Here is a 14,264-nt window from a genome sequence, read left to right on the forward strand (position 1 = left end):
TAATTTAAAAAACGAAAATATACCACATACATAATTTTGATTACATAAAAAAGGAAAGTTTACAAAAAAATAATATTAATAATACATATATATTTCTTTTAAAACACAATATTAAATAACATAATATATATTTTAAAAGTAATAACAATATTTTCTTTATATCAAGCTATATTCTCAGATAATCAAAACTAACTTAGATAACATAACATAAACTGAAATTTATTTAATGAACTAAAATTAATTATTTTAAAACACATATATATTAAAAATTTGGTTTATATGACAAAATTTATGAATATGTTGATTAAAGTTTGGTATAAATATAATATAACTTTGTAATCCTTTTGTTTATGTGTCTTGTTCAACATTATTATACAATTTTTATAATATACTTTGCTATCCATTATTAATCAATTAAAACATCTAATTTTTGTAGCATTTGATAAAAAAAAAATTCAACTGATCAAAACATTAAAAATTGAATCTAAGTGTTTATAGTTTGCATATATATTTTGGCATTATTAGATTCATCTAAGATATTATAAAAATGTAGAGAAATTTTGACAAATCAACTATTATTGTTGAAAAGGACAATAAGAAATTGTCAAAACAACTATATGGAAGTGGTTTAATGGTGAATAGACTTTGAGAAGATAAATGATCTGGATTCGAATCAATTTCACCTCATTAAATTTAGGTGGGTTTATTCTTGTGGACTACATCTCCTATTACAAAACTAATGTGATTTTTTTTTCATATATCTAAGATATCTCGTAAGTTATTCCATTTTTTTGTCGAATGCTCATATTTAGCAGATTCAATCTCGGTTCAGTTCAGCTGTGGCACATGCATTTGTGTGTGTTTTTACTAATGCATGTGTGCGGTTGTTTCCTTTTCCTTTTTCGGACAACCACGTGGTGTAGTTTTATATAATGATTTCTCATTGATTCTCTATAGTTGCCTATAGGCCTGGGCATTTCGGGTATCGGTTCGGTTCGGTTCGGGTATTTCGGATTTCGGATAGTTTGGATAGGAGCTAGAGGATCCATTTAGTACTTGACCTATTTTCGGTTCGGTTCGGTTCGGATAGTTTCGGGTTCGGTTCGGTTCGGATAGTAAATGTAGGAACCGGAAAATATCCGGAGAAAGTTCGGTTCTCATTTGGATCCGGTTCGGGTTCGGATAGTTTGGATAATTTGGATAATTTGGATACAATATCGGTTATTTAGGGTAAAATATCAAATAATTAAGATGATTTACATAAAAAATTTGGATATTTTGGATATTTTGGATTACTTTGGATATTTCGGATAAAACTATCCGGATACTTTCGGGTAGTTTGGATACTTTATAATAATTTAGTTATCCTCAACTATTTTCAGATACTTTTAATAGAATTTTAAATTTTAAATATATATTTAATGATGTTATATGTATATATAATTAATATTTTTATATATTCGGGTACCCGTTCGTTTCTCGGTTCGGTTTGGTTATTTCGGATATAAAAATATAGGAACCGTTCGGATATTTGAGGGTATTGGTCCGGTTCCGGTTCGGATATTTCGGTTCGGTTTCGGTTCGGTTCTTCGGTTCCGGTTATTTTGCCCAGGCCTAGTTGCCTAAATCTATTGAACTTTGTTGTGAGTTTACATTTTCACTTGGCCAATACATCATTTAAAATTTTCTCATAAATTAATTTGATAACCCATTTTTCTAAAGTCATTCAATTTTTATAAAACTCATTTGACTTTGAAAACTGTTCCAGCAATAAACTCTCTATTACAACAAAAATTAAGCAACAACTCCAACTTATAATTTTCATTCTTCAGCTGAGATGACTATGTCTTCACGTCTTATTATCAAGGGTTTGTAGTTGTTTCTAACAGTCTTAATTATATCTGTTATCGTTTTGTTTTTTTTTTGTTCTTTTTTTGCATATAGGAAAAACAATTGTAACCAAATCCCTAGTTTATGGTATCGATGATAAGTGTGTGAACTTTAACCAAAGAAACAAACGACAGCAAGTTGTAGAAGTTATCATATTAACTAACATTGTCACGGCCAAAGCGTCGAGAGTCAAGACTTTGCAAACTAATTTTTATTGTTCGGTTAAAATGTGATCTATTTCGGTTTAAATGTGATCTATTTCGTTACAAAAATTGTGTTCTATTTATACAATTAAATGTAATAAATTAATAGTTATATGAGATTTTACAATTTTGTATTATTTATATTGTATTTGAAGTGAATTTAAATTATAAATAAGCATAAAATTGAAACAAAATATGAGTTCAAGTCTCTAATTATTAATTACCCAGCTACATTAAGCTTTTGTTTTCATAGTTTTTGATTTTTATGGGGTCAAACTATAAAATTTGGTGGGGTCATAATATTTTTTATGAAAGAAAAACTTATATTTTATAAATTAGGTGGGGTCAGCTGACCCCCTCCAACATCTATACGTATCAGTCTTGAATTGAAACAAAATTACTAAATACTCTTCAAAAACACCATAGAGGTTTTTCTTGACAAAATGACTTGTATTTTTCTCATTACAACTCACGTGCAAGTTGACTATTAAAGATACTTTTAAAAATAAATTGATTAACATCCGTAATTAACTGACTATCTCTTCTATTGGATAGACTAGAAATAGAATTTTAATTCTGTCTGTCTCCTCCTATGTATGGGTTATATATATAGACTTTTCTCTTTTCTTCGATGTTGCCACATTTCAGATTTCTAGTAATTGGTTTTCAGAAATGGCGGAGGGAATGTTCAAGGTATTGCTGTGGGTTTTAGCGGCAATGGTGTTTGCAATGGCCGAAGGGGCTCGTGGACAGCGCGTGCCTTGCTATTTCGTTTTCGGAGACTCGGTTTTCGACAACGGTAACAACAATGACTTGAACACCTCCGCTAAAGTTAACTATTCACCTTATGGTATGGATTTAGCTAGAGGTCCCACGGGCCGATTCAGCAATGGCCGTAATATTCCCGACTTTATCGGTTAGTCCCTGGCTTGTTTTATTTCTTTGCCCAAATGTTTTCGATGAAATTACTAATAGATACTATTAACTAGAAAAGACAAACGTATCATAACGTATTCTTTGCCTTACTGGAAGTTTAGAATGTAGGCATTTCTCTTTTAGCTGATATTTTCAATGGAACATAAAAAGAAATGCAAACATTAGAACTAGATATATAGTGTTATGCAGACCAGTCACATGCAAATTAAGAGACTATTTAAGTAGATAAATAAAGTTTTGCTTATCACACGTCCACATAGGTGGTTTAGAGTTTCTCAAAATATATAAATAAATAAAAGGGAAGTAAAAGGATGAGAGGTGAGAAAATCTCTCCATTGAGAGACTATATCACACAAAACGATCTCTCCGTGAGAGACTATTTATAACACTTCTGGAAAAAAAATCATTTGCTTAGTTTTTAGACAGTGAATGTTTAAAAATCTATAAACATCAATTTTTGTTTTGTTTAGAAACTCTGCTGAGTCACTGGCGATAAATATCATTGATTAATAGCAACTCCAATATTGGAGATACTTACTTGAGGATCTGAACAAATATCATTACTTTTGAATATGCTTAGTTTTAATTTTAGACAAAACTAATGATTTAAGAGGGTGACAAGTGTCTCTATGGTTTCTTAAGATCATCTCCAACCCACTGTAATATTTATCTTTATAATAATATTTAGGGATAAAATTACTCTAAATCATCTTTATTTTTTTTAAATAGAAACTGTAATTTTTTCTATTTATAAAGGAAGAAATAGTCTTTTGTATATTTTATTTTATATTTGGAGATTGTTATTTAAAAAATACATAGAGCATATTTCATCTTTATTACAAAGTTTTTTTTATTTTAGAGATAAAGATAGCAAAATTTAATGGTTTAAAAGATTCTTGTGACCTCTCAAATGACAGAGGGGGTCTCAAAATTTCTTACCTCTCATACTTTTTGAGTTTATATTGTTTTATTGTTTACATATCTTATCTAATTACTGACGATGGGCATGGCCTAATGATGCCCTAATGTATTTAAGAATCAATTTCCCAAAAGGAAAAAACAAATTTTGTGAATGGTTTCTTGTGAATCTGTACCTTTTTTAAAAGTTTATTGTGTTTATCATTCATAAGTATTGTATATGGTTTCTTGTCTAATATGAGTTTGAATTATGTTGTTTTTAGCTGAACTAATGAGATTCAGTGACTACATTCCACCTTTCACCGGAGCATCGCCGGAACAAGCTCACACCGGTTTAAATTACGCTTCTGGCGGCGCGGGAATTCTCGAAGATACTAGCTACCATCTGGTAAGAACATACTTTAGAAGCAAAAGAGATCAAAATAAAGATATTTCTTTATTTTTCCTCGGGTATTTCATTTTTACTAATACTAATATATGGTTAAGTAACTTTCCTAAACGTACTACTATATTTAGTAATACTGATTCAAAATACGCGCAGTGATCATTTGTTCTCATTTGGTGGCTCTAATGTTTGGTTAATACGAAACTAATTAGTAAATTGAATTTTGTATCTGAAAGTTTGAGGTTTCAAACCTAACTTAGAAAAAGACAATTTAAATTGTTGTGATTCCCTGTCCAATGAATATTCACAAATAATTTTGTAAATGTTTTAGGTGACTATAAATAATTTTTTTATTTTATTTCTTTTAAAGCAAATAATCATTTGGTTTGATTGATTTGCTTTTTCTTTTCTTTTTTCTGGCAGGGATCCTAAATATGACTCGCTTATTTGATATTTTTTGTGTTTAAACACTTAAATTAATTACTTACGCATTATGATATTTCTTACGATAGGGTGATAGAATCAGTTTTAGAACGCAAATCAAGAACCACCGGACGGCGATTATGACTGCAAAAGTGCCCCCGGAGAAGCTGAAGCAATGTCTATACACTATTAATATAGGAAGCAATGATTATCTTAACAACTACTTCATGCAGGGTGATAAGTACAATACACAACGCAAGTACACTTACGATCAATTTGCTGATTCCCTCATTCGACATTATCGCTCTTTTCTGAAGGTAATATACCCAAGGTTTTGAAAAGAAATTTAATAAAGGAATTATAAACCTTCATATTTCATTGAAATAACTTTGACATTATAAATAGTTGATTAATTTCTATATAAAACATCATGCAGAGTATTGGATATATCTCTATAAATTTTACTCCTATTTAATTATCTATCTTTAAACAGATTAATTTAGAGACATTTTTTTGTATAAGTTGTTGTATGTCCAAGGAGCAAGGAAGGTGGCTCTGTTTGGGGTCAGTAAGATAGGGTGCACCCCGCGGATGATCGCCTCCCATGGTGGTGGTATGGGCTGTGCCGCTGAAGTGAACAAAGCAGTTGAACCTTTCAACATGAACCTTAAAGCTCTGGTCAGAGAGTTCAACACTAACTTCGCCGATGCTAAGTTCACTTTTGTCGATATGTACACCGGGCAAACTCCATTTGCGTATGCTGCCTTAGGTAAGTAATACTAAATATATTGAACTGAAATTTTTGACCCAAGATGAAATCATTTTACCGGATAAAAAACATATAGTATAATACTAAAATACACTGTTTTCATTAAGGTGTTCTAAGGAATACCAGAGTTAAGTTTCCCAAAATACACAAGGAAAACTTTTGGAAAGGTTTATGATCAACTCCTTCCTAATGGCTTTACTAATCCAGTTGTATGATCAGCTACTAAGCTTTTTGAAGATGATTCCTAAATACATAAAAAAACTTCATTAACTTTTCATAATCGTGTTCCTAGAATACTTGATATCTTAAAATCAAATATTTTCTATCGTTTTCATTTTCTTCTGAAATATAAATTTAAATCTTCATTTTGTCACAACTCAAGATTTGATCAGTTGGATCATTTATTTTCCATAGTAGTACAATTGCAGTATAATCACGATAAAATTTATAATATTAGATTGTGATCCTATAATTTGATTTGATCATGCATATACTTTTAACAAAAAAGTAAAAATAATTATGCGCATTTTTACATTCTTGTAGGGTTTGCTGTAACACAAAAGAGTTGTTGTACGGTAGAATCAGGGGAAGAACTATGTGCTGCGGATAAACCGGTTTGTGCGTTTCGAGACCGGTACGTGTACTGGGACAATGTCCACAGCACTGAGAGGGCCAACATGTTTGTGGCAAAGGCTGCTTTTGCCGGAATCGTTGCTTTTCCTTACAGCATTGCCTTGCTTGGAATAGTATAGGGATAATATACTCGAAACCATTCATTTTCTTTTGTTGGATATTTTATATATATGATCTTTGTTATTAATCTAATTGTTTTACTGAGCAAGGAAACTTTGTTTCATTAATTTCAACCGGTGATTTTATTTTGCACCAAATTCTTATATTAAAATAGGCTTATAAGACCACTTCCATCCATTAGGACCTCTAATGAGTTCTAATGATTAAATTAAGAGTAAATAATGTGATTTGGAAAGTTTAGAACCTTGGTTAGTGGAAATAAATTTTTTCTCTTCCAATGGGGGGTTCTCTCTGCAACACGTCTCCTTTCTATCTTTTTTTGTCATCCTTGTGATTTAATCATCGCATGCATGCATTTCACAAACTAATTTATTTCCGAACATTCATTTTTGTACTCTTCTTCATGATGGTGATCATATTGGTGTGTTAAAAAGACGAGGTTCTGTTTTCTTTTATCATCAATGGGGAAGTGTTGAAGACAAGGAGTTAGGCAAACAGCAGCTTCTGTACAGACTTACAGAAACAAGCACCACAAAAACTAGCAGTGTCATACGGCCCTCAGCGTATTTAGGACAGGATAATAGACTGTCATGTCTACAAAACGCATTCTAAACTATCTACCATGAATCTATCAGCGTAAATGGAGAAAAATTCAATTGCCACCAGGTTCATGATCGTGTACTATTAATACTTTTAGAGCAGGAAGCAGATGTTGACACAAGTGTACATATCACACACATAGTTCCAACTTCAATGTCTAAATGCTGCTACAATAAAATTAAGACAACCATGCTTTTCCTAAACAGCAAAATATGCTCGAGTCTAGCAACTGGTAAACTATTATCACACTCCAAAACTATCTACCATGACTGTATCAACACAAATGAAGTACAAACGATAAGTTTGGATACTAACTTGATCATAAAGTGTGAATTAATCTATATAAGTACACCTTGAAAAGGGCAACACTTGGGAACAAAACAAAAAGAAAGAAGAAGCTCTCTCACGTACGTGAAAAGCCACCGCTTCGCGCCACCGCTTCGCTGGCTCTGTTTCATGAAAAGAGCCCTCTCTCTTTCCTTCTCAACCCTCTCCCTCTTCAACCGCTCTTCCCTCAGCTCCTTCAAGCTCTTCTTCCCACTCTTCTTCTTAGATTCACTCCTACGTCCACCATCCTCCTCCTCCTCCCCTTCACCACCAGCTCTATCTTCATACTCACGTTTGTTCTCAACGTACCAAGGAAGCTTCACTCCTTTACCAGCAACACCGTACCCCAACCTATACTTCTCCTCATCCGGATCCCCTGCCCTCACTGCAGCATCTTTCGCAGAGGCTCTCGCGGTCGCAGCAGCTTCTTTCCTCACCTTCTTCCTCCTGTGATCTTCCTCCTCCCCAGGCTTACCAGCATCCTTCTTCGGTGTTAGCTCGATGGGGTCGAAGATCTTGATCCTCCTCCTCCTCCCATTCACGAAATCGAAAGGATGATTTTACCTATCCGAGAAAGAGGTCGAAATGAGATTCGAGAGAGAAGCGGAGTCTTCGAGACTGGAGGAGAAAGAAAACTGATTTCGCACAAACGAAGGGGAGAGAGAGTCATTAATGTGCGTTCCAATTACAAGATGACACGTTAGGGTGTCTTACTGATTCTAAAAAGCCCACCTTTGGCAGCGGTTTTCTGTTCATTTAGCATTTTTCATTTATTTTTATTTTTGCTTTTGGTTAGAACCTAAACTACCTCGATGGAGGTGCTCTAAGGTTACAACTGCAGGTAACCTGGACTACTAAACGATAAAAAGAAACTACAACAACAATAATACGGATAGAGGTGTTAAAGGGCTGAAGATACCCATAGAAATGCTTTATTTGAAACTGATGTTCCCAGTACTGATATTGGGATATGAGCCGACAAAAGAGGACTCTAATGAACGGGTTCGAAGACGGTTGGTATCTCCTTTGCTTCAATGATTAGATTCTCTCCGTTGATCAAATATTAGTTTATCAACAAAAAATATATGTCCGTCACTCAAATGTTGGAAAATGATCCGCAGTTTAGTAACGAAAAATCAAATGATCTATTCCTCAGGTTGTAGAATGATAAGGCCCTTCAAACTAATTTAGCAAAATGAAACTAACTATAATGTGCCAACGGTATCATAATTTGTAATCATTTTTCTGCTATTCTGTTCAAACTATATCCACGAGTTGAAGCCTATATATGCTCAATAAATAATACTATTAGCAAGGCTTGAAAAGGTATCATTTTCGCAAATTATAATTGGTCTAATTGAATTTTAGCAATATATTTTTTGTCTCAGTTTAAGCTATCGCACAAACATACTTTCCGTCATTAAATCTTCTGATGGATTGCTACAATGATAGTCTTAAACAGCTATATATGGATTTGACAAATAACCCGTTCTTAGTCAAATGCATTAAGATCATTCCAACTGTTGATATAGACAAACTCATCTTTAAATTCAATATATACCACATAGTAAGCAAAAATATAAAGTTTAAATATATATGTGTAAATTTGTTATTACAAAATCAAGAATCACACCAACAGTAGTTGAATCCCTACTTGAATCCTTATTCAAATGGAAATGAAAATGCATATATATATATATGAATATTTGTGTGTATATATAGAACCCTAGATATCTTCATATAAGTGTTGCTTGAAGGCCTCCATGTGAGCTACCTGTAGACACGTGGCGAGAATCAGTGATCCGTCATCATTTTTATCAGGTAGTAGCAGAGAGCCCCCGTCGCCGTCATGCGTGCATGGTCCCATGTGGACCTCCTTGCCCCACCCGAAATCAAGGCCGTACATTGGTAGAGTTAACCAGCTCACAAGTCCAAGATTAGGGTTTCCGTAGAATGGACCTTCCGTGCTGCCCAACGCATGTATATCTTGAAACGTCTTCAGATCCTCATGGTTTTTAAGATACTCTATCCCAGTCATTACGTATTCGTTTGTCACACTCTTTATGGCTTCACTGATTTTTTCGGCCGCGAAACCCAACCCATTCGATATGAGTTCACCTATATGCATAAGAAAATTATCGAAATATAGAATTCGCATGGTATGATATTTTTTTTTGCCAAATTCATGGTATGATATCCCTAAATGCTTATTAGTGTGAAAATAGTTAATTACATTAAACTCCCAGAATCGGGGAAAAATAAGATTGGTCTAAATGTGCATGAGATGCTACCAAGAGATCTTCCATCTAAATTTGAATTCCTACTGTAAATGTTCAAGAAGAATTTTCTTTCTAATGCTAGCTTACATGTCCGATTGATGATATTTTTAAAAGATTGCGATTAGATTGGTTGAGATGGTAATGTTTTATTGTTCAGGCCAACTCCGATGATACATTGATACTAAAAAAAAAAACAAATTAGTGTAATTTTATCTCTCACGAAATTCTATAGATAACGTCGTATCACTAAATTTGATATTTTGTGAATCTACACCAAACTTGGTGAAAGTATTCATCTCACCAAACAATTAAATAATATATTTTATTTTTATTTAATATTATAGTTAAATTAATGTTATTAATTAGTTTAAATTTTTTAAAAACATATATTTATATTTTTCATATTATTTTCTCAACAGTGAATATTAAAATATTATATTTTATTTATTAATTAAGATTTTTAAATTATTATATTAAATAGTTAAAATTTGTAACTAAAAATAAGTATATTATGTTTTTTTATATTTTCCTTTTTCAATAATATGATATAAATACCAAACTATATGTTAAATAATTAAATATCAAGCTATATGTTAAATAATTAAAATTTGTTACAAAAAAAAAATCTCAGCAAAAACAAAAAACAAAATAGCAACAGAAAAAATAGATTAAACAACTTTTAAAATTTGACAAAACGTACCTGAGGTGCTTCTTGCGACCGCATTAATAGTGGCATTGCCAAAGTAGCCGCGTGGTAGAGGTGGCTGCACCCGACTACGAGTATCTACACAGATTCCCAAAGACGTGGGTTGTTCTGGGGAGTGCCCACGTGCTTTAGACGCGCACCTCCACACATGTCCCGCGACCGTCTCGTACCTTGTAAACCCTCTAGCTGGGTCAGCGTATTCACTTGTATTCACTCTGCTTCTAAGCTTCTCAATCAGAGTTTTGCTAAGTTTTAGTATCTCTACAGTTGTTTTCTTCTTTCTTTCTTCTACATTGTCCGTTTCTCCGATCAGTAACGGCGGCTGTTCAAACCCTTTGCGTTCGCACTGAGGTGGCGAGGCAAACGGCGGAAGCGGTTGACCAGTCCAGAGGATTTTGCGGTCGAGAAATGGAGTGGTTTCAAGAGGTTCCCCGCGAGCGATTCTACCCCATTCAGACAAGAAGTGAAACGCGCTTTGTCCATCAACCACCGCGTGTGAAATGCTGACGCCGAGGCTTATTCCGCCGCATTTAAATCTGGTGACCTGAGCTAAGAAGAGAGGGATCGTTTCAATAGGGTGTTTGTAGTTTACTTGCGGAACAAGTTTCTCAAATTCTGGCGTTGGAGAGAAATCGTCGAAATCTGAAAGTTTTGCCTCGGACTCGGCTTCCATGAATGACACTCCCTCCGCGTTACAATCGAGCTCTAACCGCCCCCGAGGGAGCCACTTAAGACGGCCGGCCATAGGGTAGAAGTGAAAAAGCGCACGGCTCAACGAGTTTCTTAGGGTTTCGACTACATTGCCCTGGAACAATTCAGATGGCTTGTTATAGAAGTAAACGGTAGGAACGTGAGTTATTGTACCAACTAGATCCCATTCGGCTAATGGAAAACAACCGACCCATGTAGGTTCAGAGGGTACGATGGTGTAAATATTTCTTAGGATGATAGGAGCCATATCATAAACCAGTTTTCTTTTTGAGTTTCGTCGACGTAAAGCACTATTTATATAATATATTGAATCGTATGAGTTTATCATTATTTTATAGCACTTTTTAAAAATGTAGTTCTCGTGATTTAGTTTGTTTCCTTGTAAACGGCTTATCTTGTGGAAGTGATAATAAGGTTTACTTGTTGGTGTGTGTGCTCATGCTTATTGTCCTTTTCTTAATTTAACTCACTCAATCGATTAATATTCCAATATATTTTTAAAAGACCTGTCTACCTAAACCAATATATTACATTTACAATGAAGAATCTAATATTTCTTAGTTATTCATATGGCTGATGTAACAAACATGTCTGACCATGAGTCGAACCAGAATGACGTGGTTAATACCTTCCACAGAAGTGAAGATGGGAATCGTATATCATTCTGGTTCGACTCATAGTCACACTTGGGGCGTCTCTTAATAGGACCTAAAAATTGTATCCACATGGGAATAAGGACAAAGCATCGGCTAACTAATCTCTGTTTAATACAATAGAGAGAATGCGTTGAGGCACAATAAGCAAAGGGAACTGTGGGTGAAGAGGAAATACATCTATAACTATTATTAGATGTAGACTTAAATCGAAGTCAAATTAAACTTCAGGTGGATCTATTGGTATATGATAGTTTCGAAGGGGAAATAAGTCGTTTTCTCAAAAGGTTTTGCTTTCTGAAACCAAACCAGCGTTTTAGTTTAGTTGATCTATCTCCTATACTCTCTTCGTCATAACCTAATATCAAAACAGCGTCAATGAAGGACGAATTTGGATCCACTGAGAGCATGAGTAACAACACACAAATCACATAAGCCAATAGAACTCTTGACGTGATGCAGCACACGCATCTAAATGGGCCACATGAGTTTGGTATGGTTTCATGTGTTAAGAAAGTATTTATGTATTTTAACAATTGTATCAGTTTTAAGGATAAGTACAAAAACTTTTAGATTAGAATGTAGAGATACTAGTATGATCTCGTTAGCTTAGTATAAATAACGAGTATGATCTCGTTAGCTTATTGAATATAAACTCTAGAGCTTTTCAGTTCACCTTCGGCATTCTTGGGAATCAACAATTATCAAGAATCTGTTTGAACGGCCATTCTTCATAATCAACGATTACCGAGTTCTCCTCCAACAGATATTCTTTTTGGAATAAACGAGCTTCGGGTCTATTCAGCTTGAAGCTGCGCCAGTTTGGTACGTTTCTTTTTCGGAATACTTTCTCCTCAAGAGAATTTTCACAAAATAATTGTACCTTCAGGTCTCTCACAGCAGATCAACACATAGGAATCCATAAATGAGTGGGCAGAGTTGCGGCTTCAACTAGTTGTGTCAGCAAGAGAAGAGTCTATTATTGATTCGCAAGTCATTGTACAAGATGACAGCACAGCAAACAAACACTCACAAAAGGATGGTTTTGTCGAATCACTTACACGAGACCAACTTCATCACATGCAGGGGCAAAAAGAAACAAAGAGAATTCAAAAGCAGATATCAAATGATGAGACATACCCAGAATTGTATGACAATATTGAAAGCGGCGGGTTACACATTGATTCACATGAGTTACACACGGACTCACGCACTTGAATTGAATCGATTCACAATGTCTAAGAGGGAAGAAGATAGAAGATCTCTAAAATGAAATCGAAATTTATGGTGTACCTATCTTTGGCGTCTATGATGATGATTCCATTTATGTCATTCACAATGATAAAGATCAGATTTCAAAGGATCACTTCAAAGTCAACGTTCCACTCGTGAAAGATGACTATGTGGACTTTCGTTTCACTCCGCCTTCACCACCGTTATTGATCTGTGTTACTCGATTTCAGCATATTGATAACAAATGTTTAAGTTTTTTGGTCTAACTCCTACCATGATTTTGTACTGGTGAAAGCCAATGATGTTTCTAGACATTCACAACGAGGGAACAATGCGAATTGCCTCCTTCCATGGGTGTACGATCGTGTCTTTTCATTTCTTGGCTAGCTCGCCAAGATGGAATTTCAAAGTGGGTAGTAAGAGCTATGTGTAATCTACAACCGAGTATCAACTACACATCTGCGACAATCATTGGTTGGAACGAAGTATATTGCGCATCTAGCAAGGTATCTTATACGCTCCAACTGATTTTCTTCTTACGCATGAAGTGTCGACACATTTACAATCCATTGTTGTTACACCATTATCACACACTCAGTTTTATCTTATGGTGAGAGCTATAGCAAAATCCATGAAAGTTACACTCAGTTTTGGAGTTGAATTGAATTTTTGGACGTCAAGGCATCAACAGTTCCTTGATTTTGGCCATATGGGTTATTGTGTGATGCTTGTGCTCATTACCAGTATATTGACTTATTTTTTTGTGGCCACCATTGGTTCACACAGCATTGATGACATCTTCTCCTCACCCCTACTCAGTTGTGTGCTCTGTCAAGTTTTCCAAGAAAATTACATCTTGAAAATAGGATCTGGCCTAGCAAGTAGGAATGAATATATGAATTGATAATAAACAACTTATGACTGGCTTAGGAAATCCACATGGAAGATCTGCTTATAAATAGACTTAATTCCAATAAACAAACATTTAAAAATCTGAAAATTCCATAATGTTAGGTTAAAGAAAGAGGTTTAAATATTGATTGGATACTACTGGGTAAGGATTCTTAAATCAATTATACTACCACTTAAGAACCATTCATCTACCTAAGTTTGGGGGTGTTTAAAAAAAACAATCTGATGTATTCTTGTTGTAATTAGATACTTTAGAGTTTGAATATTTCTGTGTTATTAATGATCAATAGAGGTTCCTTATATAAGGATTACAAGATAAAGATAAATGGAAAGAGTACATATCCTAATCCATCTAGATTTAGGAAAACTACTAAAACATAAATTTATAAGGAAAAAAAAATAGGGTTTCCTTTTCTCCTAGTCTTGTGGCCGCCTCTCTTTCTCCTGAAGTCGGCTCTCTCTCTCTCCTCTCTCTAGGGTTTCGGCCATCTCTCTTATCTTCTATGTATTGGACCGGTATTGGTTATGGACATTCACCATTGGATTTATAACACTCCCCCTTGGAT

At 34.3% G+C, this 14,264-nt stretch overlaps 3 protein-coding genes across 3 annotated transcripts; 1 reads left to right on the forward strand and 2 right to left on the reverse strand.

Moving 5' to 3' along the window:
* Nucleotides 1-2,747: 2,747 nt before the first annotated feature.
* Nucleotides 2,748-6,360, forward strand: LOC106333407 (GDSL esterase/lipase At2g19050-like). Its single transcript, XM_013771855.1, has 5 exons — nt 2,748-3,009; nt 4,211-4,335; nt 4,845-5,072; nt 5,278-5,524; nt 6,068-6,360. The coding sequence occupies exons 1-5, from the start codon at nt 2,766-2,768 to the stop codon at nt 6,274-6,276; spliced, it is 1,053 nt and encodes a 350-aa protein (XP_013627309.1). The 5' UTR covers nt 2,748-2,765; the 3' UTR covers nt 6,277-6,360.
* A 773-nt stretch (nt 6,361-7,133) lies between these two features.
* LOC106330466 lies at nt 7,134-7,761 on the reverse strand (the record flags this gene model as incomplete). The annotated part of the gene is made up of 2 exons (XM_013768923.1): nt 7,134-7,146; nt 7,289-7,761. Coding segments are annotated over 2 exons (486 nt in total), but the record flags the coding sequence as incomplete, so codon positions are not given.
* Nucleotides 7,762-8,769: 1,008 nt separating this feature from the next.
* On the reverse strand, nt 8,770-11,194 carry LOC106332680 (spermidine hydroxycinnamoyl transferase-like). Its single transcript, XM_013771155.1, has 2 exons — nt 10,184-11,194; nt 8,770-9,322 (listed from the first exon to the last, which is right to left on the reverse strand). The coding sequence occupies exons 1-2, from the start codon at nt 11,145-11,147 to the stop codon at nt 8,931-8,933; spliced, it is 1,356 nt and encodes a 451-aa protein (XP_013626609.1). The 5' UTR covers nt 11,148-11,194; the 3' UTR covers nt 8,770-8,930.
* Between the last annotated feature and the right edge of the window lie 3,070 nt (nt 11,195-14,264).

This window comes from Brassica oleracea, chromosome C3, assembly GCF_000695525.1.
Source record: "Brassica oleracea var. oleracea cultivar TO1000 chromosome C3, BOL, whole genome shotgun sequence".
NCBI lineage: Eukaryota > Viridiplantae > Streptophyta > Magnoliopsida > Brassicales > Brassicaceae > Brassica > Brassica oleracea.

Bases quoted from the DNA above. Each gene is read 5' to 3' on its own strand.
- LOC106332680 (XM_013771155.1), bottom strand. From the start codon at position 11,147: ATGGCTCCTATCATCCTAAGAAATATTTACACCATCGTACCCTCTGAA. The intron at 9,323-10,183 runs GTACGTTTTGTC...TTATGCATATAG, and splicing joins GGTCGCAAGAAGCACCTCAG to GTGAACTCATATCGAATGGG.
- LOC106333407 (XM_013771855.1), top strand. From the start codon at position 2,766: ATGGCGGAGGGAATGTTCAAGGTATTGCTGTGGGTTTTAGCGGCAATG. The intron at 4,336-4,844 runs GTAAGAACATAC...TTCTTACGATAG, and splicing joins AAGATACTAGCTACCATCTG to GGTGATAGAATCAGTTTTAG. The intron at 5,073-5,277 runs GTAATATACCCA...TTTTTGTATAAG, and splicing joins ATTATCGCTCTTTTCTGAAG to TTGTTGTATGTCCAAGGAGC.